At 29.4% G+C, this 24,753-nt stretch overlaps 2 protein-coding genes across 7 annotated transcripts; one reads left to right on the top strand and one right to left on the bottom strand.

Annotated features, from left to right (window-relative positions):
* Positions 1–7,358: 7,358 nt before the first annotated feature.
* Positions 7,359–11,425, bottom strand: LOC138934338 (putative nuclease HARBI1). The gene is made up of 6 exons (XM_070297962.1): positions 11,405–11,425; positions 9,581–9,723; positions 8,225–8,360; positions 7,988–8,129; positions 7,722–7,892; positions 7,359–7,552 (listed from the first exon to the last, which is right to left on the bottom strand). The coding sequence occupies exons 1-6, from the start codon at positions 11,423–11,425 to the stop codon at positions 7,359–7,361; spliced, it is 807 nt and encodes a 268-aa protein (XP_070154063.1).
* Positions 11,426–19,096: 7,671 nt separating this feature from the next.
* LOC138934193 (putative fatty acyl-CoA reductase CG8306) lies at positions 19,097–22,997 on the top strand. 6 transcript variants are annotated; one of them, XR_011447097.1, is made up of 10 exons: positions 19,097–19,437; positions 19,497–19,723; positions 20,115–20,366; positions 20,494–20,743; positions 20,823–21,015; positions 21,138–21,377; positions 21,478–21,735; positions 21,819–21,953; positions 22,598–22,733; positions 22,793–22,997. XR_011447097.1 is itself a non-coding variant. In XM_070297671.1 (9 exons), the coding sequence occupies exons 2-9, from the start codon at positions 19,532–19,534 to the stop codon at positions 22,644–22,646; spliced, it is 1,569 nt and encodes a 522-aa protein (XP_070153772.1). In that variant the 5' UTR covers positions 19,097–19,437; positions 19,497–19,531; the 3' UTR covers positions 22,647–22,997. The 6 variants fall into 6 exon arrangements, 4 of the variants coding, with proteins under 4 accessions (XP_070153772.1, XP_070153773.1, XP_070153774.1 ...); XR_011447098.1 differs by adding an exon at positions 22,329–22,525 and having other exon boundaries at positions 22,598–22,997; XM_070297671.1 differs by having other exon boundaries at positions 22,598–22,997.
* Positions 22,998–24,753: the final 1,756 nt, after the last annotated feature.

Here is a 24,753-nt window from a genome sequence, read left to right as displayed (position 1 = left end):
TTTTAATATATATTTTAATTTTTAATATATTTTTATTATATTATATAGCATTATAAGCATTATATATATTAGAACCAACTTGCATGCATCCCTGTGTGTGTGTTCAGTAATAATATATAAAAAACTTTTATTTATTACTTACAATTAATAATAAGAAATACTCTTGTAATAATAAAAGTAAACATTTTATAATAAAAGATATCATAAAATTTGTTATTTTGTGATATTTTTAAAAATGTAAAAATAATATTAGTGTTATTTATTGCACGAGATATTAATTTGAAAGCAATTTATGTGAAATTACTAATTCTCTACATCCTATTGTATTAATCGCACGCTGTTTTTATTTCTATCTATGTTACTCTTTTTATTTTCTTGCTCGTTATTGCACTGGAAATGAAAAATATTCTATTATATTTTATATATATATATATATATATATATATATATATATATATATAATAAATAACTTAAAATTCTATTTTGGATATATTATTTATTATTGTTATACTTCTACTGACATACATATATTATATTGTAATATGTACATTTTTTCTTTAGTTATATAGTTTTATATTTCTTCTTATTTTATATAAACTATATACTATTGTATATAATTTTTATTTATAATCAGCTACAGACATGCACAGAGCATTTAACAGAGGGCTATCATTTCTGAAATGGCTCCTTTGTTGGAAACTGCAATTATTTTGTAGGATTATCAAGGTAATTATTTAATTATAATTTTTCATAAACAATATTAAAAAATTTCTTATTTATATTTTTATTTCGTTTCATAAAATGTGCATTTGTGCATTTTTTATTATATTATATATACACACATATTTTGTATATTTACAATTATTTATAAATATTGATATATAAGAACTTAATTATGTATCATGGATAAATTAAAAATAACTAAAATAAAATGAAATCTTTCAAATTTGTACATTACATAATATATATGATGTGTGGCATATCTTGAATTTTAAAATGTAATATTTTTCCAATATTTTTGAATGCATTATATAGAAAAAAAAGAGAAAGAAACAGAAATTCGATTTCTAAATTGACTTAATTGACTATTCTTTTTTCTTAAATATTCTTTTTCACAACATTGTAAACAGTCTTTTTTAATATATATTTAAATAATTAAATTATGTTCAAATACACATTCTATATTTTGTGTGCGCGCGCGCGCGCGCGCGCGTGTGTGTGTGTGTGTGTGTGTGTTTTACATATTAATTTCTATTTAATTTGGAAAATATATTTTATTTGGTTAAAATATTTAAGAAGTTTAATACAATTTTTTTACTTAATTTATATATATATATATTGATATATTATTATTATTATATTAATTTTATTTTGTTGCACATTTTAATTTATAATTTTAAAATATTATAAAAATAAGATTCAAAAATTAATTATATTAATAACATTAAAAATAAAATTTAAAAAGTTTTTAGTAATTTAAATTTTCCGCCAAGAAGTGTAGACATAGCCCACAACTTTAATGGTTTCTGGTGTTCTATTGATCACAGACTCTGAGCTACGGATCCTAATGTATGGGTCTGTTCTTTGCAGCTGAACTGGCTGCACTGATTCAGAGTTTATCTTTTTCTCTCCCTATTGGAAAGAGAAAGATGGGCTCTGAATTGGTGCAGCCCGTTCAGCTGTAAAGAACAGACCTTATGCCTATCCAGTTATGTATAGACATCAGTGTTTTTTCCCCTTCTTACAAGATGCGACATCTGGCGCGACAAAGATAGAACAGCCAATCAGAAACCATCTTTTTCTTGTGTCACTTCCAATGCGAACGAAATGGTGGATTCTGATTGATTGTTCCATGTCGAGCCACATGCCACCTTTTATTAATGTTGATTTTACTGCTATTTCTACAGTAAAGCGGGGAGCATACACTTTTGCATAAGCGCATAATCATAAAGCGGGAAGCACACACTTTTGTATAAGCGCATAATCACAAGCATAAGGAAATTGATTGGGCCATTTCCTTATGCATTACGAAATTGACCAATCAATTTCCTTATGCTTATGTTTATGTGCTTATGCAAAAGTGTGTGCTCCCCGCTTAAGCATAAGGAAATTGATTGGTCAATTTCGTTATGCATAAGAAAATGAACCAATCAATTTTCTTATGCTTATGGTTATGGGTTTATGTAAAAGTGTGTGCTCCCCGCTTAAACAGTATTCACACATAAATTGACATAGATACATATGCATAGCATAAGACCGTCTAGACCAATGAGCATCAAAATAAAATCGCTATATTGATTTACATAGCATGCTCATTGGTCCAAGCTCCAAGCGGTCTTATGCTATGCATATGCAGCTCTATGTTGGCAGAAACGAGTCCCGGCTCACATGCACAAATCAGAGAACCTCTCGTTTATTATAGTTATATATATTGATAGTTTAATAATAGCAACAATTTCTTAGGTACAAGGACTTTGGACAAAATTGGATTGTAAATAATGAGAAAAAAGTGTATATAAAAAGATTCAATAATCTTGTCATGTAAGATTGCAGCTCCATCTATCGCGACATCACGCAACTAATCTACCCCAGACAGCACAAAACATCCTCAAGATCATCCTGAATATGTCCAGGACATTTGTAGGATATTTTAAGATATTATTATAAATATATTTATAAAAATTTAATATGCATACATAATTATTTTTAGTTGTGTCGGCTATTTAATATAATTTAGAAATCTTAAGTATTATAATAAGTATTAATGTCCTATAAATGTCCAGTGGATAACCCCTAGATGTCTGTAGGATATATTTGCCCTGTCTATTATATTGGATGTCTTTTGGATTTCCAGAGGACATATACATGTACAATTAATTGTTAACATTAATTTCGTTTAATATTAATAATTGAATTTGATGCGCACATTTTCATATATCCAAAATTATTATTTATTTAATATTTCATGAGAAATGTTACTGTTCGCAACATTCCAAAAACTTTACAAACAATAGTATTCAACCGCTAGTTCGTTTGTTTACCGCTATGCGACACGCGAACTCGTATTTGAGATTTGGTCATGAGAATTATATAAAGCTTGCAAAGAGCAACTGACAGGAAATTACAAACGTAATTATTTTCTATCAGTTCAATTTCTGATGCAATCCCAACATAGGGAATTCAGATATCGCGGATTGTTTAGAAAATATTACACAACTCAAACCCGGGAGCCAAACCTAAAATATTCATGTACAGCACGAAAGCCTCAAATATTAAAGAACGGTGAACTATTTTTAATATTAGATTTTTAATATTGGCAGTAAATAACAAAACATAATTTTAATTTATATTTAAATTTTAAAATTTGCTCCTTGAAACATACGAAAAATATCCCTAACATATCCTATAAAAATCCTTTGGATGTTCCACAGGATCTCCCTGGATTCTCCAGAGGTTAATATACGGCTATCATTTACTCTTCCTCAGGACATCCAGAGGAGATCTGAGGATTACAATGGGATATCCTGAGGATATCCTATATGTATGTCCTGGATGCCCTTTGGACGTCCTAAGGACATCCTTGTGCTGTCTGGGTACTGCTCTGTTTTACTCTTGAGCTTCGATTTCGCACACACTCATCTGCACGAAAGTGTGTTGCATCGTAAAATCTTTTTCATAAAACTTCTAAACTCACTTCTCTAAGTTTACTTATACTCTTTGATGAAATGCCGAGTGCGGAGTTTATTGATTAGGCACGTGTAGATTACAAATTTGTTATATTAAGTAAATGTTGACGGCAGAAGCCGATAACAAAACTGTAATTTTCTCATTTTTTTCACTTTTCATACGAAATCGTGATCTCCGCACTCCGTTATTATGTATCCTTTAATTATGGAAAAGGATTTGTCGATATCTATAATCAACAAAAAGGTTTTGCATTTTAACTAATATTCGTATTCTGTCGATAATCCGGCATCCTCTTAAGAGGCCAGAAAACATACCGGAAATAAGTTGTCACTGAAAGTGCATATTTTTTAATAATTAATAGTTCAAACGATTGCTCGTTAATTGCTCTGTCAGAATCCACAACTGCTCCCTTTTTAAAATTAATAGTTTTTAAAATATTTACAAAAAACGTAAAATTTATCATTTTTACTCAAAAACCTATTTCCAATAGTTTTCTGTAACTATACCCAGCATGAAACAATTACTCTTTAATTACTCCATATTGCTCCATCATTATTTTCATGATTTATTGCATTTTTTATCGAAAATTAACAAATTAATCATTTTCCAAGCGACGCTGTCGCCACCTATCGGCCGCCTATCGGAACTATACGGTTCAACAGCCAACGGCGAGAATATTCAAACATAATATAACAGCTCTATTGTTTATAACTATATTTCAGAGTTTAATCAACGTTTCTTATTTATTTTTTGATAGAATAATTGCACCTCGCTTGCTCTATTATGATATTCGCGATCACTCCATTTGTATAATTAATCTTTTTATGATATATTAGCAAAAAAAAATCAATAATTTTCTTAAAAAAACAAGACAAAGAAAGAAAGAAGGGATATAAATTTGTAGTTAAAAAAAATTTTGCCTATGGTTCATCTTTCTTTTGATTGGAATTTGTACTGCCCTTATTACATGCTTTATAGATATATCGATAGAAGCACTATCCAGCTTAAAGTATGGCTGGCTTAAGAAATGTATGTCATGTATAATATATTTCATTTATGTAATGTATGCTCTATGATATGCTCTAAAATAATGCAAACTTCTTATATCAACGATAGATGTGGACCAATGTGCGGTAAAAGGTTGTTTATGGTTACCGTATACAAGGTGTCCTAGACCACCCGTATATCCCCTTTCTTTCAAAAACTAAGCATTTTAGAGAAAAACGTTTTGAACAAAAGTGGTATGGTTTTGAGGGGGCCATAAGATGGTGTCATTGGTTTGACCTTGGATGGCATCGTTAAGGTCAAATCAAGGACATCTTTAATTTCTTAGATAAAACCCCCTATTTTTTATTGCATATTCTTATGACTTATGTCGAGAGCTTTCCAAAATACTATAATAAAATATTTTTTCATAAAGTACTTTTTGAGTTATTTTATATTTTAATCTGACATATTTTGATATAAAAAATTAAATATCTTGTAAAATATTTAGTTTTCGATAATCTTACTTTTATGTACAGAATAATGAGACAAATCAATTAGTGCCAAGAAAAACAAATAATTATTTAAAAAAATACATTGTAAACAATTTTCTTAAAAACAATTTTTTTTTTATACTAATTGATTTGTCTCGTTATTCTGTACATAAAAGTATTACAGTAAGATTATCGAAAACTGAATATTTTACAAAATATTTTATTTTTAGATGATATACCTCAAGGAGAAACTTTTAATAGGATGGCACATACGACGATACAAAAAGAATCTTTTGGGGTATGATGCACTTAAAAATTGTTTACTCTTATCTATTATATAAGTCGCTGACATCTGTCTGTCTGTCTATCTGTCTGAAACTACTTCCATATTTATGAACCGATTTTCTCGAAATTGGTACCAAAATTTTGCAAATTTTTTAGGGATGGATATTATGTGTTTTTTTTTAGTTTTACACCTTCACCCACCCATCCACGCATCCATACATTATGTTCCATATTTATGGACTGATTTTCTCGAAATTGGTACCAAAATTTTGCTAATTTTTCGGGGATGGCTACTATGTGATTTTGACTGATACACATAGACACTGAACTATAAGAAACTAATTAGAAACTTGCACAGGTAAATAAAATCAGTTCAATTGAATTTGATAGATGCATATAAAATTTACATGTCACTATAATATAAACATACTTTCAGGAAATAAATGGTATACCTCAAGGAAGCGCTTTTAATAGGATACAGAAAAAATCTTTAAGTGCTATCTTCCCACAAGGAGAATCTTTGATTAGGAATATGCAAGGAGCTAGTGGAGTAAATGTAACACATGCATCAGTAGCTACTCCTACATTTACACAAACGAATAAAAGAGTATGATACACTTAAAAACTTGACTATTCTTATGATAGTTTGTATTATGTAATTAATAAACTGAAGAATAACTATATTAAAGAAGTGAAATGTACGATTTATAGAAATGTACTTCAACATCAAATGCCGTTAAAGTTAGAAAGGGAGCACAAGGAAAGAATTCGACATGTTTGAATACAGTCATATCTAATAATGACACTGATGAATTTGCATTCAATTTAGATTTTATAGCACAGGTAAATAAAATCAGTTCAATTATGAATTTGATCGATGCATATAATTTACATGTCACAATGATAAACATACGTTTGCAGGAAATAGAACCACCAAATAAATATTTTGATATTTCCGATACTGACATGGTTTTTGAACAGCAACAAGTAAATGTAGTTGCTGATGAAAATAGAAACGCATCGCCAAGTGTCACAATCGATTGCATATCTGACCGTATGCTGCAGGACAGAGGTATCATGTACATACAATTAATTTTTTTTTCAATTAATTAATTTTGCTTTGGGATATCCCATATAATCCTGTTTCAATTTGTGTAATTATACAGGTAAGAATGGAAATCAAAATTGTGCACAATCAGCCGTAGAATTGATGCGAATAAAAATCGGGATATTGCGAGAACAAGCTGTATTTAACAAGCAAATACAAGAACGTCGAAATGAAATCGAAGAAGAAAAATTAAAGATTCTAAGGGAAAACGTGGCTTTTAAAAAAAGCAAAGTTTGAGTACCATAAGATTAATCACTTGAAATATAAAGATATATTTACAAATATTGATGAAAATTTAAGATGCTTAAAAGATGAAGTTGAAAAACTAGTGCCTTCTTATCTTACATAAAATAATTACAATACAATGTGCAAATGCAATACGACGTGCAATACAAAATGTGATGAAAGAAACGGATAGACTAATGTAACGCGTTTATATTTGTTCATCCTTCTTCTTGATATTAACAATAAGTTGAAGTCAAATCAAATTGTTAAAGCTAGTTTCTATTTACAAAGTGAGTTTCAAGATAAATATAATATATTTCAAATAAATTAATATCGAATATATGAGTAATATATTATTATTTTCATTTTATAAATCCATAAAATATATTAATATTTGATAGTTAATAAAATATTAGATAGTATTCCCAGTATTAATAGTAATAATAATAGTATTAGTTATAGTTTAATAATAGTATTAAGTAAACATTTGTATTAATTAAATGAGTTGTAATATTTTATTACATATATTTATATAAATATACGATTTTTATTTTTCAAAATACATATTTTGGTTTTTAATTCTCATAATATATATGAATTATCTGCTCGCGAACTTTATTTCCATTTTCTATGTTTCCATTTTCATATCTTATTGGAAATTCCTGGTCTATTACATCATAATACAGTTCTGGTTCTGGAAGCCTCCAATGAACATCGATATTGTGTAGAACACATGCAGTATTAACTATTCGAGCTGAAAATAAATTATCTTAATATAACTATGGCCAGTATACAGGGTGTTCCGGGACAACCTTTCGTCTGTAAAATGACGTATTCCTGATACAATTCTAAAACAATTTTTCCTTTACCAAAATTTGAACTGAAGCGTAATTTTTGAGTTATAAGCAAAAATAGTTAGCAAATCACGCGTCCAGTACACAAGGCAAGCAGAAGCGGCGCGGCGCGCCATCTTCGCTTCAAAACACCTATGCATCGTTCAACAGATGACCGAGCCCGGACATAATGTTGAGTGTATCTTGCAGACGGTATTCCCTCTGGTTCATGTAGTTTAGGTGTCATCAAATATGACAAAGGATATGCACTATCACCTAGAAAAAGCATATACTGTTTAAAATATGTTTCTTAAATGCATTATCAAAGCTGAAACAATTAAAAACAAATTATCAACTAAAAGTATAGTTACCTAAAAGGCAGGCATCTCTTCCTGCAGTGTACATCTCTTCCAGATGATTACATATGAGAGATGCTCTCCAAACTCTTGCATCATGCGTTCTTCCACCATAAGCATTATTTACTGTCAAAATTCTATCTTCGTAATCAGATACCTGTAGATTGACAAATTTCTTAATGGAGAATTTGTCTTTTATTATATAACTTGAATGAAACATATATGAACCTATATAAATCAAGTTATACATACAAGAAGTACATTCAATAAATGATAGAATTTGCGGTTAATATATAGATGCTCCCTCTCTGCACTTGGTGGAAAAATTGCTACATGAATTCCATCGACAGCTCCAATAATACCAGAAAATTGTGTTTGTCTCCAGTAAATGTAAAATTAAAAAAATAATTGTTATATATTATTTAAAGTAAATACCCTCACAGCACATCAACGCCAATAAGGTTCCAGTCATCTTAAATTGTAAGGTAGTAACATTCCATGCAGATTAATAAACCTGCCATTAATCTCCCAGCAACATGAAAATGTTCGCTCAAATCCATCCCATTAACATTTCAGAGACCTTGCGTGTAACATTGTATTAATATTCATACAACACGCCAGAAACTTTCTAATATTATTTTCAATAAGGAACCCTTCCAATAAAATATTATATTAGCAAAAATCGATTAAATACTATTGGTTTTCAATAGCTTTCAATCGTTTTTTCAATAATAATTTAATAGTTCAAATTTTTTTTTCTTTAATATGGAATCTCGCAAAAAATTCATAAAATTAAATAAAACGAGGTATTTATTAGTGTATTTTTGAGAATATTGAAAAAGAAAAAATATATATATATATATTTTATATATATATTTGCATAGGTGTTTTGAAGCGAAGATGGCGCGCCACGCCGCTCCTGCTTGCCTTGTGTACTGGACGCGTGATTTGCTAAGAAAATATATATATATATATATATTTTCTTTTTCAATATGGATGATTTAAACTTTTTCAAAGATTTATCTGCCCGATCTAAGAAACAATCAATCCAATATCTGAATTCCCTATGTTGGGATTGTATCAGTATAATATTGTACTGATAGAAATAATTATATTTCTAATCTTTTGCCAGTTGCTCTTTGCAAGCTTTATATACTTCTCATGACTAAAAATCAAATGGAACTCATGGACGCATCGTGCGTCGCACAGCGGTAAACAAACGAACTAGTGGCTGAATACTATTTTTTTGTAAAGTTTTTGGAATATTGCGCGCAGTAACATTTCTCATAAAATATTAAATAAATAATAATTTTGGATATATGAAAACGTGCATTCAATTATTAATATTAAACGATATTTCATAGTTTTGTAATATTTTCGGCATACTCGAAAAGTGAAATATCAGCGCGTAAGATTGCTGAGATATTGAAATAAAGTTTCATTAATCTTCTAACAATATTATAAAGTAAGGTTTTATTGTAAGATTAGTAGTATATACCAGTAACATTATCATTAAAATGTGTAAGTTTGTAATCTCCCTATAATCTTATTGCAATGTTCGGTGCTGTGAGGGTAGTTATTTTAAAAGAATAAATTTATGAATCTTACGTTTCTTTAACCCGTTGGTTTTCACCTTTTTCAATAGAAAATCTGATCCACTGTTCCATCAATATATTCAATGCATTGATAACCTTATGAAGAATTTTGGAAACAATAGGTTGACTAATGCAAGTTAAATAGTCTTGGCCTCGCTTTAGTGCCAAAAGAAACAAATAATTGTTTTAAAAAATACATTGTAAATAATTTTCTTAAAAACAATTTTTTTTGTTATACTAATTGATTTGTCTCATTATTCTGTACATAGAAGTATTACGGTAAGATTATCAAAAACTAAATATTTTACGAGATATTTAATTTTTTACATCAAAATATGCCAGATTAAAATATAAAATAACTCAAAAAATACTTAATAAAAAAATACTTTATTATAGTGTTTTGGAAATCTCTCGATGTCAGCTATAAGAATACTAAATAAAAAATGCGGGTTTCCATTTAAGATTTTAATGTTGACCTTCACATGACCTTCAAATGATTTTCCAAGGTCAAATCATTGTCACCATATTATGGCCCCCTTGAAGCCACACAACTTTTGTTTGAAACATTTTTCGATTTAACGCAGTGTTTCTGAGATATTTGAGTGGGTCCTTTAAAATGGAACACCCTGTATGTAAGGCGTGGATGTTTAAGGATTTAGAATACCGGGTACTTTTGTCTATGATTATATCTCCAATATATCTTTAAAGTATCTTGCTCCTATTCGAAAAGTCTCGTTTATATTTGATCGGCCTATGTATATAGAAATCTGTGATATGAATATCTTAATTATCATTATTATATGTTATAAATCATGAAAATCGTGATAAAATCGTGAGATCAAATTATACATGTTTCGTGTTTTATTACATTATACTTTGTTTAAGATTTCTCAGCTAAACACAAAAAAATAATTCCGATTGCAGTTAGAAACTTTCCATTTAATAGCCAAGAATTAACTTTCATATTGAAACAATGGGGCAACAATTTCACGTGCCGTGCGGTTTTAGATGGAAAATGGTGGACGACCTGTGATTAAACTACAGATGTCTATCTTCTGCGTTGTGGATTAAGGTCAATTCAGATATATCCGTGCCATATCCGTGACGTATCCGTTTCATCTGACACATGTCCGTACACTGATGAAAATAAGTTTTTATAATTTTATATTAGAGTATTCTTACACTTCAGTGTTCGTATCAATATCCAGCCGTCCGTGCATAAACAGTGATCTGCGCTGATATTTTCACTAAACGGTACGGAATCATGACAGTACAGTGATATCTGAATGATTTCAAATACTGAAATGTAGAAGAGAAAATCTTCCGAGTATTCAAAGATTTTAAGCAGTTTAGCTACACATCTGCAATTTAATTTTTTTCGCTATATGTAATTTGAAATGGATAATGAAAAATTGATAGAATATGTTTGCGATTACGAGAAGCTTTATAATTTAGCACATTCACAATATTTGAACAGAAATTATAAAGATAAAAAGTGAACTAAAATAGCAAAGAAATTGGAACAATCAAGTATGTTAAATAATAATCAATTTTTTATTATTATTATTAATATATTAATGATAGTACAAAATCGAAGTCGTACTGAATGAAAATCGATAGATACTGAACTGATGTGAATATTTTGATACGGTACGGATATGTCTGAATCGACCTTTAAACGCAGTAGCATCGTGACGACTATAGATATAGTTATATAGTATATCTAGATAATCTAGACCGAGCGTTTGCCTTTATTTAAGGAGTGGGGATAAAGATGCATGTAGAAAAGGACATATTCTATTTCATGGCCCTTGCGTTCTCTCTCGCTCGCACAGACCATAGCGCTCTCTTTCGTCATGCTACATGCGAGCGAGAGAGAACGCAAGGGGCACGAAACAGAGTATGTCCTTTTCTATGTGCACTTCGGCTTTCACTTCTCAACACTCAGTCTATGTTGTGGAATTTTAAGGATTTGAAATTCTATACAAATAATAACTTTTTCCTCTTGCTTGTATATAAAATATATATATTTGAAGGATTTGAAAAGGCGCAATTATTATTGCAAGTTGTGATTGGATACCTTTTCAATCACATTCGCTTCATCTACTCCCTTAGATTCTTGTCTGCACCGCTAGCATTATCCCAAGCAGTACGAAAATGATGAAGTTGGGGTGGCAACATTCCCAACATTCTGGTCATAATCCAGCTTTCTTTGACCTCTTCACCTTCAGTAGTTAAATCTTCTGCATTTTGTTGAATAATCATGCAATTTTCAATAACTGATTTGTAAGTATTATACTTGAAAATATTAATGTCATTCTAAAAATATTTTAATCATAAAAGAATGTTTGAAAAATTCCAGATAAAAGCTATTTCTAACTGCGTCTCTCGACAATATGTTTTATGAATATAATTGCATAACCGGTTGCTTTTTATGTATTTGTCATTACCATAGATATAGTATATCTAGACTGTTGAGATGTAATTATTTTATATCCTTATTTTGGTCATGCATCAAACTCTGAATGTAAATTACCCTTAAGCACCTAGACACCGTATACACTCTAACGAGGGAGTGCGCATATAGCGTTTCTTCTTGTAGTTCATGCTCGTAAGAATGAGACACGTGCTAGTCTTCTTCTGTTAAAACGATCTCACTCATATTATGGCCGTGGCACATAAAAAAACTTAAACAATAAGACTTAAGACGTAAGCGAATTGACCAATCACGGTCGAACAGTAAGGCAGCCATATTGAAACGTAAGCTACGCTGAAAATTCCGTATGGTTGAAATTCTTAAGTTTTAAGTCTTATTGCTTAAGTTTTTTTATGTGCCCTGGCTCTTAGAGACGTAAGTGATTGCTTTAATTGCAAATTGCTGAAAGACAGACACTGCCAGAGTGCAAAAAAAACAAATAATTGTTCTAAAAAATACATTGTACATAATTTTCTTAAAAACATTATTTTTTATACTAATTGATTTGTCTCATTATTCTGTACATAAAAGTATTACGGTAAGATTATCGAAAACTAAATATTTTACAAGATATTTAATCTTTTATATCAAAATATGTCAGATTAAAATATAAAATAACTCAAAAAGTACTTGATGAAAAAATACTTTATTATAGTATTTTGGAAAGCTCTCAACATAAGTCATAAGAATATGCAATAAAAAATAGGGGGTTTTACCTAAGAAATTAAAGGTGTCCTTGATTTGACCTTAACGATGCCATCCAAGGTCAAACCAATGACACCATCTTATGGCCCCCTCAAAACCACACAATTTTTGTTCAAAACTTTTTTCTCTAAAATGCTTAGTTTTTTAAAGAAAGGGGATGTACGGATATATATATATATATATATATATATATATATATATATATATATATATATATATATTCGCAAATATAACTTCACTATAGATATACTGTAATTACAATAATTATTTAAAAGATAATTTAATATTTCTTATACAATTTGTGAATAATATTTTTTTGCGTAGGATCCCAGACAGCACAAAACATCCTCAGGATCATCCTGAATATGTCCAGGACGGTTCAGGACATTTGTAGAATGTTTTAAGATATTATTACAAATATATTTATAAAAATTTAATATGCATACATAATTATTTTTAGTTGTGTCTGCTATTTAATATAATTTAGGAATCTTAAGTATTATAATAAGTATTAATGTCCTATAAATGTCCACTGAATAACCTCTGGATGTCTGTAGGATATATTTGCCCTGTCTATTATATTGGATGTCTTTTAGATTTTCAGAGGACATATACATGTGCAATTAATTGTTAACATTAATTTCGTTTAATATTAATAATTGAATTTGATGCGCACATTTTTATATATCCAAAATTATTATTTATTTAATATTTCATGAGAAATGTTACTGTTCGCAACATTCCAAAAACTTTACAAACAATAAAAATCCTTAGGATGTTCCACAGGATCTCCCTGGATTCTCCAGAGGTTAATATACGGCTATCATTTACTCTTCCTCAGGACATCCAGAGGAGATCTGAGGATTACAATGGGATATCCTGAGGATATCCTACATGTATGTCCTGGATGCCCTTTGGACATCCTAAGGATATCCTTGTGCTGTCTGGGATGACATGTGGTCAAAAACAAATTCTTTAAATTTAATTAGAAGTGGTCTACAAAAGCAATCAAAGGAGTGGCAAAAGATATGCAAATATCATTTTGTGTCAAGTAAATAAGTGTGTCAAATATAAAAATAATGCAAATTATGCAAGGAAATATTTTAAAATAATTATATGTTATAACTATTAAGATACATAACTTAATTGTATTTTGAACATTAAGTTATGTATCTTAATGGTTATAACATATAATTATTTTAAAATATTTCCTTGCATAATTTGCATTATTTTTATATTTGACACACTTATTTACTTGACACAAAATGATATTTGTATACCTTTTGCCATTCCTTTGATTGCTTTTGTAGACCACTTCTAATTGAATTTAAAGAATTTGTTTTTGACCACATGTCATCCTACGCAAAAAAATATTATTCACAAATTGTATAAGAAATATTAAATTATCTTTTAAATAATTATTGTAATTACAGTATATCTATAATGAAGTTATATTTGCAAAATTACTGATGAATGATACAACTCTTCATTTTATAATAATGTATATATTATACTTACTATAATTTTTTTATTTGCACTATTATAACGCAAACGATCCCTTGCAAAATCGGGATTATCTTTCATATAATTTAATATAATTTTTTTCTGTTTATCTGTTACATTCATATTTAATTTCTTTTCTTTTTTGTTGGTAGCCCGACGAATGGTTAAATATTTGCCACTTGGTGCCAATATCAAATGAAAGCGTGAAAATGTGAGATTACTAAACCGGAAGTGCCTAGTGATCTCGCTGTTTCACTCGACACATCTGTAATTGGGTGAACAAAGTCACGTGAGATGAGAATGTGAAAAGTGAGTAAATTCACTCAAGAACCGTAATAGGCCCCTTGGCCTGTAAATAAATAATATAATTTGGCAATTGCTTTTAACACTCTTTTTACAGCTCTTAATACACTACCTTTACAACATTGAATTTCTCATAAGTAGATCTATAAATAATTAAACTATTAAGCAAGTATAATTTAAAAATTAGAAGAAAAACACAGTATAGTTTAGAAATTGAAAGAAAAATTTAATAACTCTCATATCGATATGAATTTGGTGTAACCATTTTCCAAATGGCAATAAGAAATTGTTTTTCTGATGATTTTGTTTTACGTCCACTGCTTGATTTTAATAATGAAGGTTTTATAATATGTAAGATGTAATAAAATGTTGTCCGCTTCATTCTAATATAATTCTAAAATATAATATCAATTTAAAAAAATCAGTTTTAGAAAACAATAATATAAAATAAAACATATAATCTAGTTCTCACTCAAATATATTGTAAATATATATGAACTTTGTCTTATTATCTAAAATAAAATTGACACTTGTACAAATATTTATATAAAAAATATTACGTTTACCTGAAATGTGATTTAAATTGCACATCAGTATACCATGACAAAACCTTTTCTATATAATCCTGCAGCCGTAATATTGGATTTTTAATACGATGTATATTAAGAAATATAATAATATTTTCTAATTCTATATTACATGAAGAATCTTCATCGTCAAAAAATATTTCGAATAATATTAAAATTAGCAAACACAAAACAGCAATTTCTTTTTCCACCGTCTTGGCACGCACGCAATGCTTATTTTATTTATTATATCTTTTACTTCTCTCAATGATTTCAGTAATTCTAATCTTTAAAATCATAGAACAGATATATATATATATATATATACAGGGTGTGCCATTTTAAAGGACCCACTTAAATATCTCAGAAACACTGCGTTAAATCGAAAAATGTTTCAAACAAAAGTTGTGTGGCTTCAAGGGGGCCATAAAATGGTGACAATGATTTGACCTTGGAAAATCATTTGAAGGTCATGTGAAGGTCAACTTTAAAATCTTAAACGGAAGTCCCCATTTTTAAGCAGTGGTATCAACGCAGAGTACTCGAGAGCTTTCCAAAACACTATAATAAAGTATTTTTCATTAAGTACTTTTTGAGTTATTTTATATTTTAATCTGACATATTTTGATATAAAAAATAAAATATTTCGTAAAATATTCAGTTTTAGATAATTTTACCGTAATACTTCTATGTACAGAATAATAAGACAAATTAATTAGTGCCAAAAAAACAAATAATTGTTTTAAAAAATACATTGTAAATAATTTTCTTAAAAACAATTTTTTTTTATACTAATTGATTTGTCTCATTATTCTGTACATAGAAGTATTACGGTAAGATTCTCAAAAACTAAATATTTTTCGAGATATTTGATTTTTTATATTAAAATATGTCAGATTAAAATATAAAATAACTCAAAAAGTACTTAATGAAAAAATACTTTATTATAGTGTTTTGGAAAGCTCTCGATGTCAGCTACAAGAATACTAAATAAAAAATGGGGATTTCCATTTAAGATTTTAAAGTTGACCTTCACATGACCTTCAAATGATTTTCCAAGGTCAAATCATTGTCACCATATTATGGCCCCCTTGAAGCCACATAACTTTTGTTTGAAACATTTTTCGATTTAACGCAGTGTTTCTGAGATATTTGAGTGGGTCCTTTAAAATGGGACACCCTGTATATATAGTATATATATATATATATATATATATATATATATATATATATGTAGTCAAGATCGACGTTACTTTTAGCTCCAAGGAGTAATTTTAGAACGCAATCCTGCAATCCAGCTTGCGTTCGCGCGCACGATTACGCAGAGAAATTGTATGTATTTATTGTAAAATATGTAATGAAATAAAAAATAATATATATATACATATTAAAGTATTAAATTGGTATATTGAAATATTTACTGTGATATAATTAATAATAGTACATATAAAATATCGATAAAAATGTTTCTTTACTCCGAGAGAATCTATATTAAAAGTATTTGGCCTAAGATAAATAATGAAGATAGACTTCTTAAGATACGTAGAGTATATTAGCAAGTTTATATTTTGCGTAAGCGCACAGAAATCGTTTCCTTGAACAGCATTACAAAATAGAGAATGAATCGATGTCACATAATTCAAAGTATACTTATTCAAACTAAAGTTTTATTTTACATTTCTCGTAAGTATTTGCATACACAGCAATATTCTTTTTGCACACTTGCATAACGTTCGAAAGAGAAAATGCAGCACAATAAAAAATTAATCAAAAATGTACTGCATACGCAAAAAAATTGATTTGCGCTGCATTTTCACTTTCGAACGTTATGAAAGTGTGCAAAAATAATATTGCCGTGTACGCAAATACTTACGAGAAGTGTGAAATAAAGCTGTGGCCTGAATAAGTATACTTTGGACTATGTGACATCGATACATTCTCTTTTTTGTAACGCTGTTCAAGGAAACGATTCCTGTGCGTTTACGCAACGCAAAATATAAACTTGCTAATATACTCTAATACGTATCTTAAGAAGTCTATCTTCATTATTTATCTTATGCTAAATACTTTTAATATAGATTCTCTCGGAATAAAGAAACATTTTTATCGAAGTTTTATATGTTATTAATTATATCACAGTAAATATTTCAATATACCAATTAATACTTTAGTATATATACCCAGACAGCACAAGGATGTCCTTAGGACGTCCAAAGGACATCCAGGACATACATATAGGATATCCTCAGGATATCCCATTGTAATCCTCAGATCTCCTCTGGATGTCCTGAGGAAGAGTAAATGATAGCCGTATATTAACCTTTGGAGAATCCATGGAGATCCTGTGGAACATCCTAAGGATTTTTATAGGATATGTTAGGGATATTTTTCGTATGTTTCAAGGAGCAAATTTTAAAATTTAAATATAAATTAAAATTATGTTTTGTTATTTACTGCCAATATTAAAAATCTAATATTAAAAATAGTTCACCGTTCTTTAATATTTGAGGCTTTCGTGCTGTACATGAATATTTTAGGTTTGGCTCCCGGGTTTGAGTTGTGTAATATTTTCTAAACAATCCAATATCTGAATTCTCTATGTTGAGATTGCATCAGAAATCGAACTGATAGAAAATAATTACATTTGTAATTTCCTGTCAGTTGCTCTTTGCAAGCTTTATATAATTCTCATGACCAAATCTCAAATACGAGTTCGCGTGTCGCATAACGGTAAACAAACAAACTAGCGGTTGAATACTATTGTTTGTAAAGTTTTTGGAATGTTGCGAACAGTAACATTTCTCATGAAATATTAAATAAATAATAATTTTGGATATATAAAAATGTGCGCATCAAATTCAATTATTAATATTAAACGAAATTAATGTTAACAATTAATTGTACATGTATATGTCCTCTGGAAATCCAAAAGACATCCAATATAATAGACAGGGCAAATATATCCTACAGACATCCAGGGGTTATCCACTGGACATTTATGGGACATTAATACTTATTATAATACTTAAGATTCCTAAATTATATTAAATAGCCGACACAACTAAAAATAATTATGTATGCATATTAAATTTTCATAAATATATTTATAATAATATCTTAAAATATCCTACAAATGTCCTGAACCGTCCTGGACATATTCAGGATGATCCTGAGGATGTTTTGTGCTGTCTGGGTATATATATATGTATGTATTATTTTTTATTTCATTACGTATTTTACAATAAATACATACAATTTCTCTGCGTAATCGCCGTGCGCGAACGCAAGCTCGATTGCAGGATTGCCTTCTAAAATTACTCCTTGAAGCTAAAAGTAGCGTTCGATCTCGACTACAATCAAAACGAAAAAAACAAAAAACTTCTTTGTCCTGATTGATCAATCTCAAACGCTACTCTCTTCCAAGAAGTAAATATTGGAACATAAGATCTCGTGGAGCGCAATTGCTCTCCATAACATATTTCCGTGTCGCATTTCTGTTGCCGTATTGCTCGATTCAGTGTTGCCGGATCGTGGGATCCCCACTATTTGATGCTGTATTCCGATTTCCCACCCGGGTGCACCTGATATTATAGTATATGTCACGTATACTATAATATCGGGTACACCCGGGTGGAGAATCGGAACATAGCGTGACATCGTTTTTTCTAGTAAGCAATATTTATTAGATGGGCAAGGTTTTTTCGCGCATGCGCGTTGAATGTAGTATCAATGAAGTAGTTAATCGAATGAACCGAGGTCCTGTATGGTCCCCATTTAATTTTTTTTAAGTTATTTAAAAAAATTTGAAAATTAATTAAAAACAAGATAAAAAATAATATCCACAAATTATATTTATTTCTTTATTCATTTACATAGCTATTTAACATATCTTCTGCGAGATCCCGCTAAAACTGAAATGCCCTTTCACATATACGTAACTGTAAACGTCATCGTTACGTTACGCGTGCACGGAAAACCCAGCTTGTCTAACAATATTAGGCTTTTCCTAGCAACGTTGACCGGACGTTTATGAATGCCATTTACGAAAGACGCCTAGCGATTAGCCGCTACTACATGAACTTCATTTAGTATACACATACATATTTAAATCTATGATATTCATCGTCAGATGTTTTTCATTTAATGTGGCGGGGGAAGTATATGTTTTATGAACTGGCAACTGGCGACAGTACGCAGTACCCAGTACCCTCGGCTCAGGCTCAAACTGTCTATATTCTCTATTTTTCGTTTGTCCGCGGTCCGCGCGTGTTCAATCTGGTTCAATCGAAACACTTGATGTATTAGAGGGATTAGCAGGTATTTACGAGGTAGTTCTAATATAAGCATTATCCAGTAAAAATATTATTTATATTCAGCGAGAAAGAGAGCAATTAGGAGCTATTAGAGAGCAATGGCATCGCACGTAACGGAATTTTACAATGGCAAGAGTATATTTATTACCGGTGGTACTGGTTTCCTTGGCATCTGCTTGATAGAAAAACTTCTGAGATGCTGCTACGGTGTCACGAATATTTATCTGCTAATTCGACCGAAAAAGGGAAAGGAAATTACGGAAAGATTGGAGGAGTTAACGAAAAATTCGGTAAGTAGCATATCGAGATTACTGAGATGTGGCACTTTAATGTTCTTTTCATTATATTATGTGATTTTTTTATTTTATATACTATATTTATATTTTTTTAATTTTTATTTTTAATTTTATATAATATATATATTTTTTAATTTTTAATTTTAATTTTATATACTATATTTATATTTATATATATGTGTATTTGTTTTTTATTTTGGTAAATATTCAGTTTAGCAACCCTACCTCAAATATCGATTATAAATATCTCTATATTCTTTTGTTTTGTGCAAAAACACGTTGAATGAACTTAATTTTATCAATATTTGAGATGGGGCTGCTAAACTGAATAATTATCTTTATTTTTTATATTTTAATGTATTGTAATTTTCTTTTCTGTATATAGGTTTTTAATAGATTGAGGGAGGAAAAGCAAACTGATTTATTTAAGAAACTGATCGCAGTTGGTGGAGATGTTGGTGAAGAAAATTTAGGACTGTCCTCACAAGATCGAACAACTTTGATAAATACAGTACAAATTGTTTTTCATTCAGCTGCTACATTAGACTTTGAAGCCGATCTCAGGAATACAACAAATATTAATTTGTTAGGAACTCGTAGAGTCGTTGAACTTTGCCAGGAGATTAAGAACTTCAAGGTAAAAAACAATATTCACAATAAATAAAGAGATATTTTATAACAACAAACTTTACGTTTATGCATTCCTTAAATAAATCTATCTGAATATTTTATAGCTTCTATGTTTTATATTTATTATTTTCCAGGTGCTGGTGCATGTTTCTAGTGCATATGTTAATTCAATGTTGCATACTGTGGATGAGATAATATATCCTGCACCTGCAGATGTAAATACAGTTCTGAAACTGATTAATACGTTGAATGCTGCTACCTTAGATGCAAAAACACCAGAGATATTAAATGGTCATCCAAATCCTTATACATTCACTAAACATCTGGCTGAACATGAAGTAGCAAATGCAGGACTTTCAGCATCTATTGTGCGCCCTTCAATGAGTAAATTTAGATTTATTTATCCAACATGTATTGTGTTATTATTTATATTGTAATTATAAATTTAATTTTATACATTTAGTAATAGGAGCATGGAAAGAGCCGATCCCAGGATGGACAATATCGAAAAATGGACCACAGGGTTTCATAATGGGTGCCAGTAAGGGTATTGTGAGAAGATTGCCAGTTGCAGAAAATCTTGTTTATGATTACATTCCAGTAGATATAGTAGTGAATAGCCTTATTGTCGCAGCTTATAGTGTCGATCGAGATAGGTAGTTCAAGATACAAAAATACAAAATACTAGACACAAAAATTTAATACATTTTTATTTTATGAAAATATAGTATGATGTTATTTAATGTTAATATTTATGTATGAAATAATGTAATTTTAGTGACAAGGGACTAAAGGTATATCACTGTACATCTAGTACGTGCAATGCTTTCAAATGGCAGAATGTTGAAAAAGAAGTTAATAAGTATTTACATAAGTATCCATTGCGAAGTGCTGTTTGGTATCCATATCTCAAATTTTTACCGTCGCTTTTCTTGTTTAAAATTTCGGCTATTTTTGTTCATTTTATACCTGCCTATATTTTGGATACAATTACACGAGTATGTGGAGGCCGTCCAATGTAAGTTTTATTTTGAGATAGAGAAAGAGATATATAAAATATATCCTGTTATAAAATTTTTTTTAAATTGATCATAATATGCTTACTCTATTTTTTTCAGTCTTGTTCGTTTACATACAAATGTTAGCAAATCATTAGGACGTCTTGAGAAATTTATTTTTCAAGAATGGAAATTTAATAATCCATGTATGTTGCAACTGCATGAATCATTATCTCCAGATGATCAAAAATTATTTACATTAGACATTAAACCATTAATCTGGAAAGACTATTTTGTGAATTTGATACAAGGTGTCAGAATGTACCTTCATAATGAGTCACCGAAATCTTTGCCGAAAGCACGTTCTAAAGATAGAATGTAAGCAAATGTCAAATGAATATATTTCTTAAGCAGTATCAACATTTATTAGTTATCAATACAGATGTAAATTGATGTTGCAGATTGATGATAGCTCATTTGGGTTTGCAAGCTGCTTTGTTAGGTCTAATCTGGTGGTTGATTAAAGCTATGTTTGCTACAACATGGACAAAAACTGGCTTAGTTGTACCAATAACATATTTACTTTTTGATCAATTGTAAGCAATATTTAAAAACGATAGTTTTTGGTTGAATAAGCATGTTATTCATATATATTTTACACAAACAGAAGCATATATATATATGCACATAAAACATATCTTCATATAAATAAACTTTTTTTATATATTTTAATATGAATATCAAGTACTTTTGCATTTTATATATAAGCTTTGGATATGTTTTCTCTTTACAAATATTTAGAATGTTTAAAATGTGCCTTTGACAATTGACAGTTAGCATATTGTTTAGGGGCATATTGATGACACTGTGACGTTACTGATACATTATAGACTTTTATTTATAATGTTTTCGAATGAACGGATTAATCTAACCCGGATCAATTAATTACTATATTTTACTATGAATTCAAGTCTTTTATTGGCGACGATGCAATGACGTCATTATTCGCTCTCAGAGCAATTAAACCTGTTACATTCGAGAATGCCATTAAAAAAGTAGTATGGCTGGATAATATTTGGAAATGTTGATTTACTTACATATACATAAAATTAATAATATTAAAAGAGCTGCTTTGTAGAAGGAAGCAAAAGCTATATAAAATATAAAGGTAAAAATTATTGGATATCGAAAATATAGAGATAAAAAATTTCTGGAGGATATATAAATTTTCAACACATAGGTCAGAGAGAGAGGTTGAATCCGGAAACAATGATGTAACAAATAATTGATTAGGCTGCACTACATTACACTCAATATGTTGTGATTGTTCTTTCGAATAAAATGTGATGAACTTCTGAAGTCAAGTAGTAAAATAGGTAAATGTTCTGATCAATTTACACATCACGGATCGTTTTCATTTTTACATATATTGCAGAAGATACATTTCTAACAAGGGGAATACCAAGTTATGTCCCCTCCGATTTCGCCGAGCTTGAAATATATTATAGTCCTACTCTCCCACTAACTCATGGTAAAATAATACGACCCAACTCTTAAGCATTCGCAAAGAAAACGGATTTGAAAATTTGCGTGATCTTTATGTACTGTAATATGATACAATATATGATGATATCTATGCAAGTGTTTTTTATTATCTTAAATTATTTGTAAAATAATTGCCCATTCGGCATATAATATTTCTGATACATTGCTGCAATATTCCATTTGAAATATTATATCTTTCAACAATATTGCAAAAATATTTCACGACCGCTTCTGCAACATTTCTGCAATGTTTCAATGTTCATAATCATTTCAAATGCAACCTTGCTGAAAGATTGCAGCAATATTTCGGTGATATTATTGAAATATTTTTGAAACATATTTATGTAATATATTGCAGAAACACTTCGAAAATATTTCATTCGAGAAATTGCAGATACATTTTAGATATATTACTGCAATATAATAGATATTTTGAAATAAATATAAAATAGAAGTGTTCGAATTTTTTACATGCATTTTTATGATAATGTAAATCTCTGGTAAACGACTTCCTGTATTAGACATATTTCTGAGATATATCTCAGAAGTCGTTTATCAGAGATATACATTACCATAAAAATGCATGTAAAAAATCAAACGCTTCTATTTTATATTTATTTCAAAATGTCTATTATATTGCAATAATATATTTGAAATGTATCTGCAATTCCTCAGATGAAATATTTCCGAAGTGTTTCTGCAATATATTATATATAAAAATTGAACACTTCTATCTGGTCATGGTTTCCTAAAATTTTTTAATTTTTTTTTAAATTACATTCCTTAATAAAAGAGGTTTCTTAAAATAATTATGTCTGCTCCTCGTCTCTAGACGTAATTCCATCATCACTGTAATTTTTCGGAGTTTCATTTTGTGATGCTTCTTTTTTTGCCTCTTTAGTTCTGAAAAATATATATATATTTTAATACATTATACAAATGAGAATAAGAATGGAAAGCTCGTACGAATAAAATCAAAATTATCAATAAAAATGGCAATAGCGAGCCATTTTTAAGCGTGATATTAAGGGCGCAGAGATATATATTATAAAAATTACATTAAAAATAAATTAAAATAGCAGACGTTTTGATCTTTTTTTGGAGCCATCTTCAACGAATTAACGTCCACTATTTTAATTTATTTTTAATGTAATTTTTATAATATATATTGCTGCGCCCTTAATACCGCGCTTGGCTCGCTATTGCTATTTTTATTGATATTCTTGACATTATATAAATTTTAATAATACTTATACAGTACAGCTTTTAAATCAAATTAGTATTATTACTTTTCTCTGGATAAATGTAATTTTACTTGATCTAACCAAGGTGCAATACTTTTATGTGGCACATTATTCTCGTCAACATTACTATGATGAAGATGAGCAGCTTCTAAAAGTTGTAATTGATTATAAATTAAATTGTACACTATTACTTATACTTATTTACATTATATCCCATACAGCAACGAAAGATTGCAGAAACGTTGCATAGATCTTGCATTGAAACATTGTAATATTGCATGGAAGTTGCGAAACGTTTCTGCAATGTTACTGCAAGTCTGCGGCAACGTTGAAATGTCCGCCCTTAGAAATATTACAATGTAAGATTACAGTAATGTTACGGTGCAATATATTTGTAATATTGAAATGCCTTGCTACATATATGCAAAACGCTTAAAATTTGATAGATAAACTTTGAGAATATATAAAGATGACATCCAAAAGAAATAAGAAAAAAAGATTGTGAATTTACGCAATTACGAGTTTTTTTTCTCTCTTCCCAGACAGCACAAAACATCCTCAGGATCATTCTGAATATGTCCAGGACGATTTAGGACATTTGTAGGAT

Source organism: Polyergus mexicanus, unplaced genomic scaffold (genome assembly GCF_030449975.1).
Source record: "Polyergus mexicanus isolate NDT 795.1 unplaced genomic scaffold, iyPolMexi1.0 SCAF_6, whole genome shotgun sequence".
Classification (NCBI taxonomy): domain Eukaryota; kingdom Metazoa; phylum Arthropoda; class Insecta; order Hymenoptera; family Formicidae; genus Polyergus; species Polyergus mexicanus.
The sequence above is the reverse complement of the archived record's forward strand: the minus strand, read 5'-3'. Positions and strand labels throughout refer to the sequence as shown.

What these genes read in the sequence shown, in the direction of transcription:
- LOC138934338 (XM_070297962.1), bottom strand. Translation starts at nt 11,425, where the DNA reads ATGACGAAAGAGAGCGCTATG. An exon ending in ATTTATTGAATGTACTTCTT is followed by an intron (nt 8,130 to 8,224) that starts GTATGTATAACT and finishes GTCAATCTACAG; the next exon opens with GTATCTGATTACGAAGATAG. An exon ending in GCCGCTTCTGCTTGCCTTGT is followed by an intron (nt 7,553 to 7,721) that starts GTACTGGACGCG and finishes AGTTATATTAAG; the next exon opens with ATAATTTATTTTCAGCTCGA.
- LOC138934193 (XM_070297670.1), top strand. Translation starts at nt 19,532, where the DNA reads ATGGCATCGCACGTAACGGAATTTTACAATGGCAAGAGTATATTTATT. An exon ending in GTATGTGGAGGCCGTCCAAT is followed by an intron (nt 21,378 to 21,477) that starts GTAAGTTTTATT and finishes TATTTTTTTCAG; the next exon opens with TCTTGTTCGTTTACATACAA. An exon ending in GCACGTTCTAAAGATAGAAT is followed by an intron (nt 21,736 to 21,818) that starts GTAAGCAAATGT and finishes TTGATGTTGCAG; the next exon opens with ATTGATGATAGCTCATTTGG.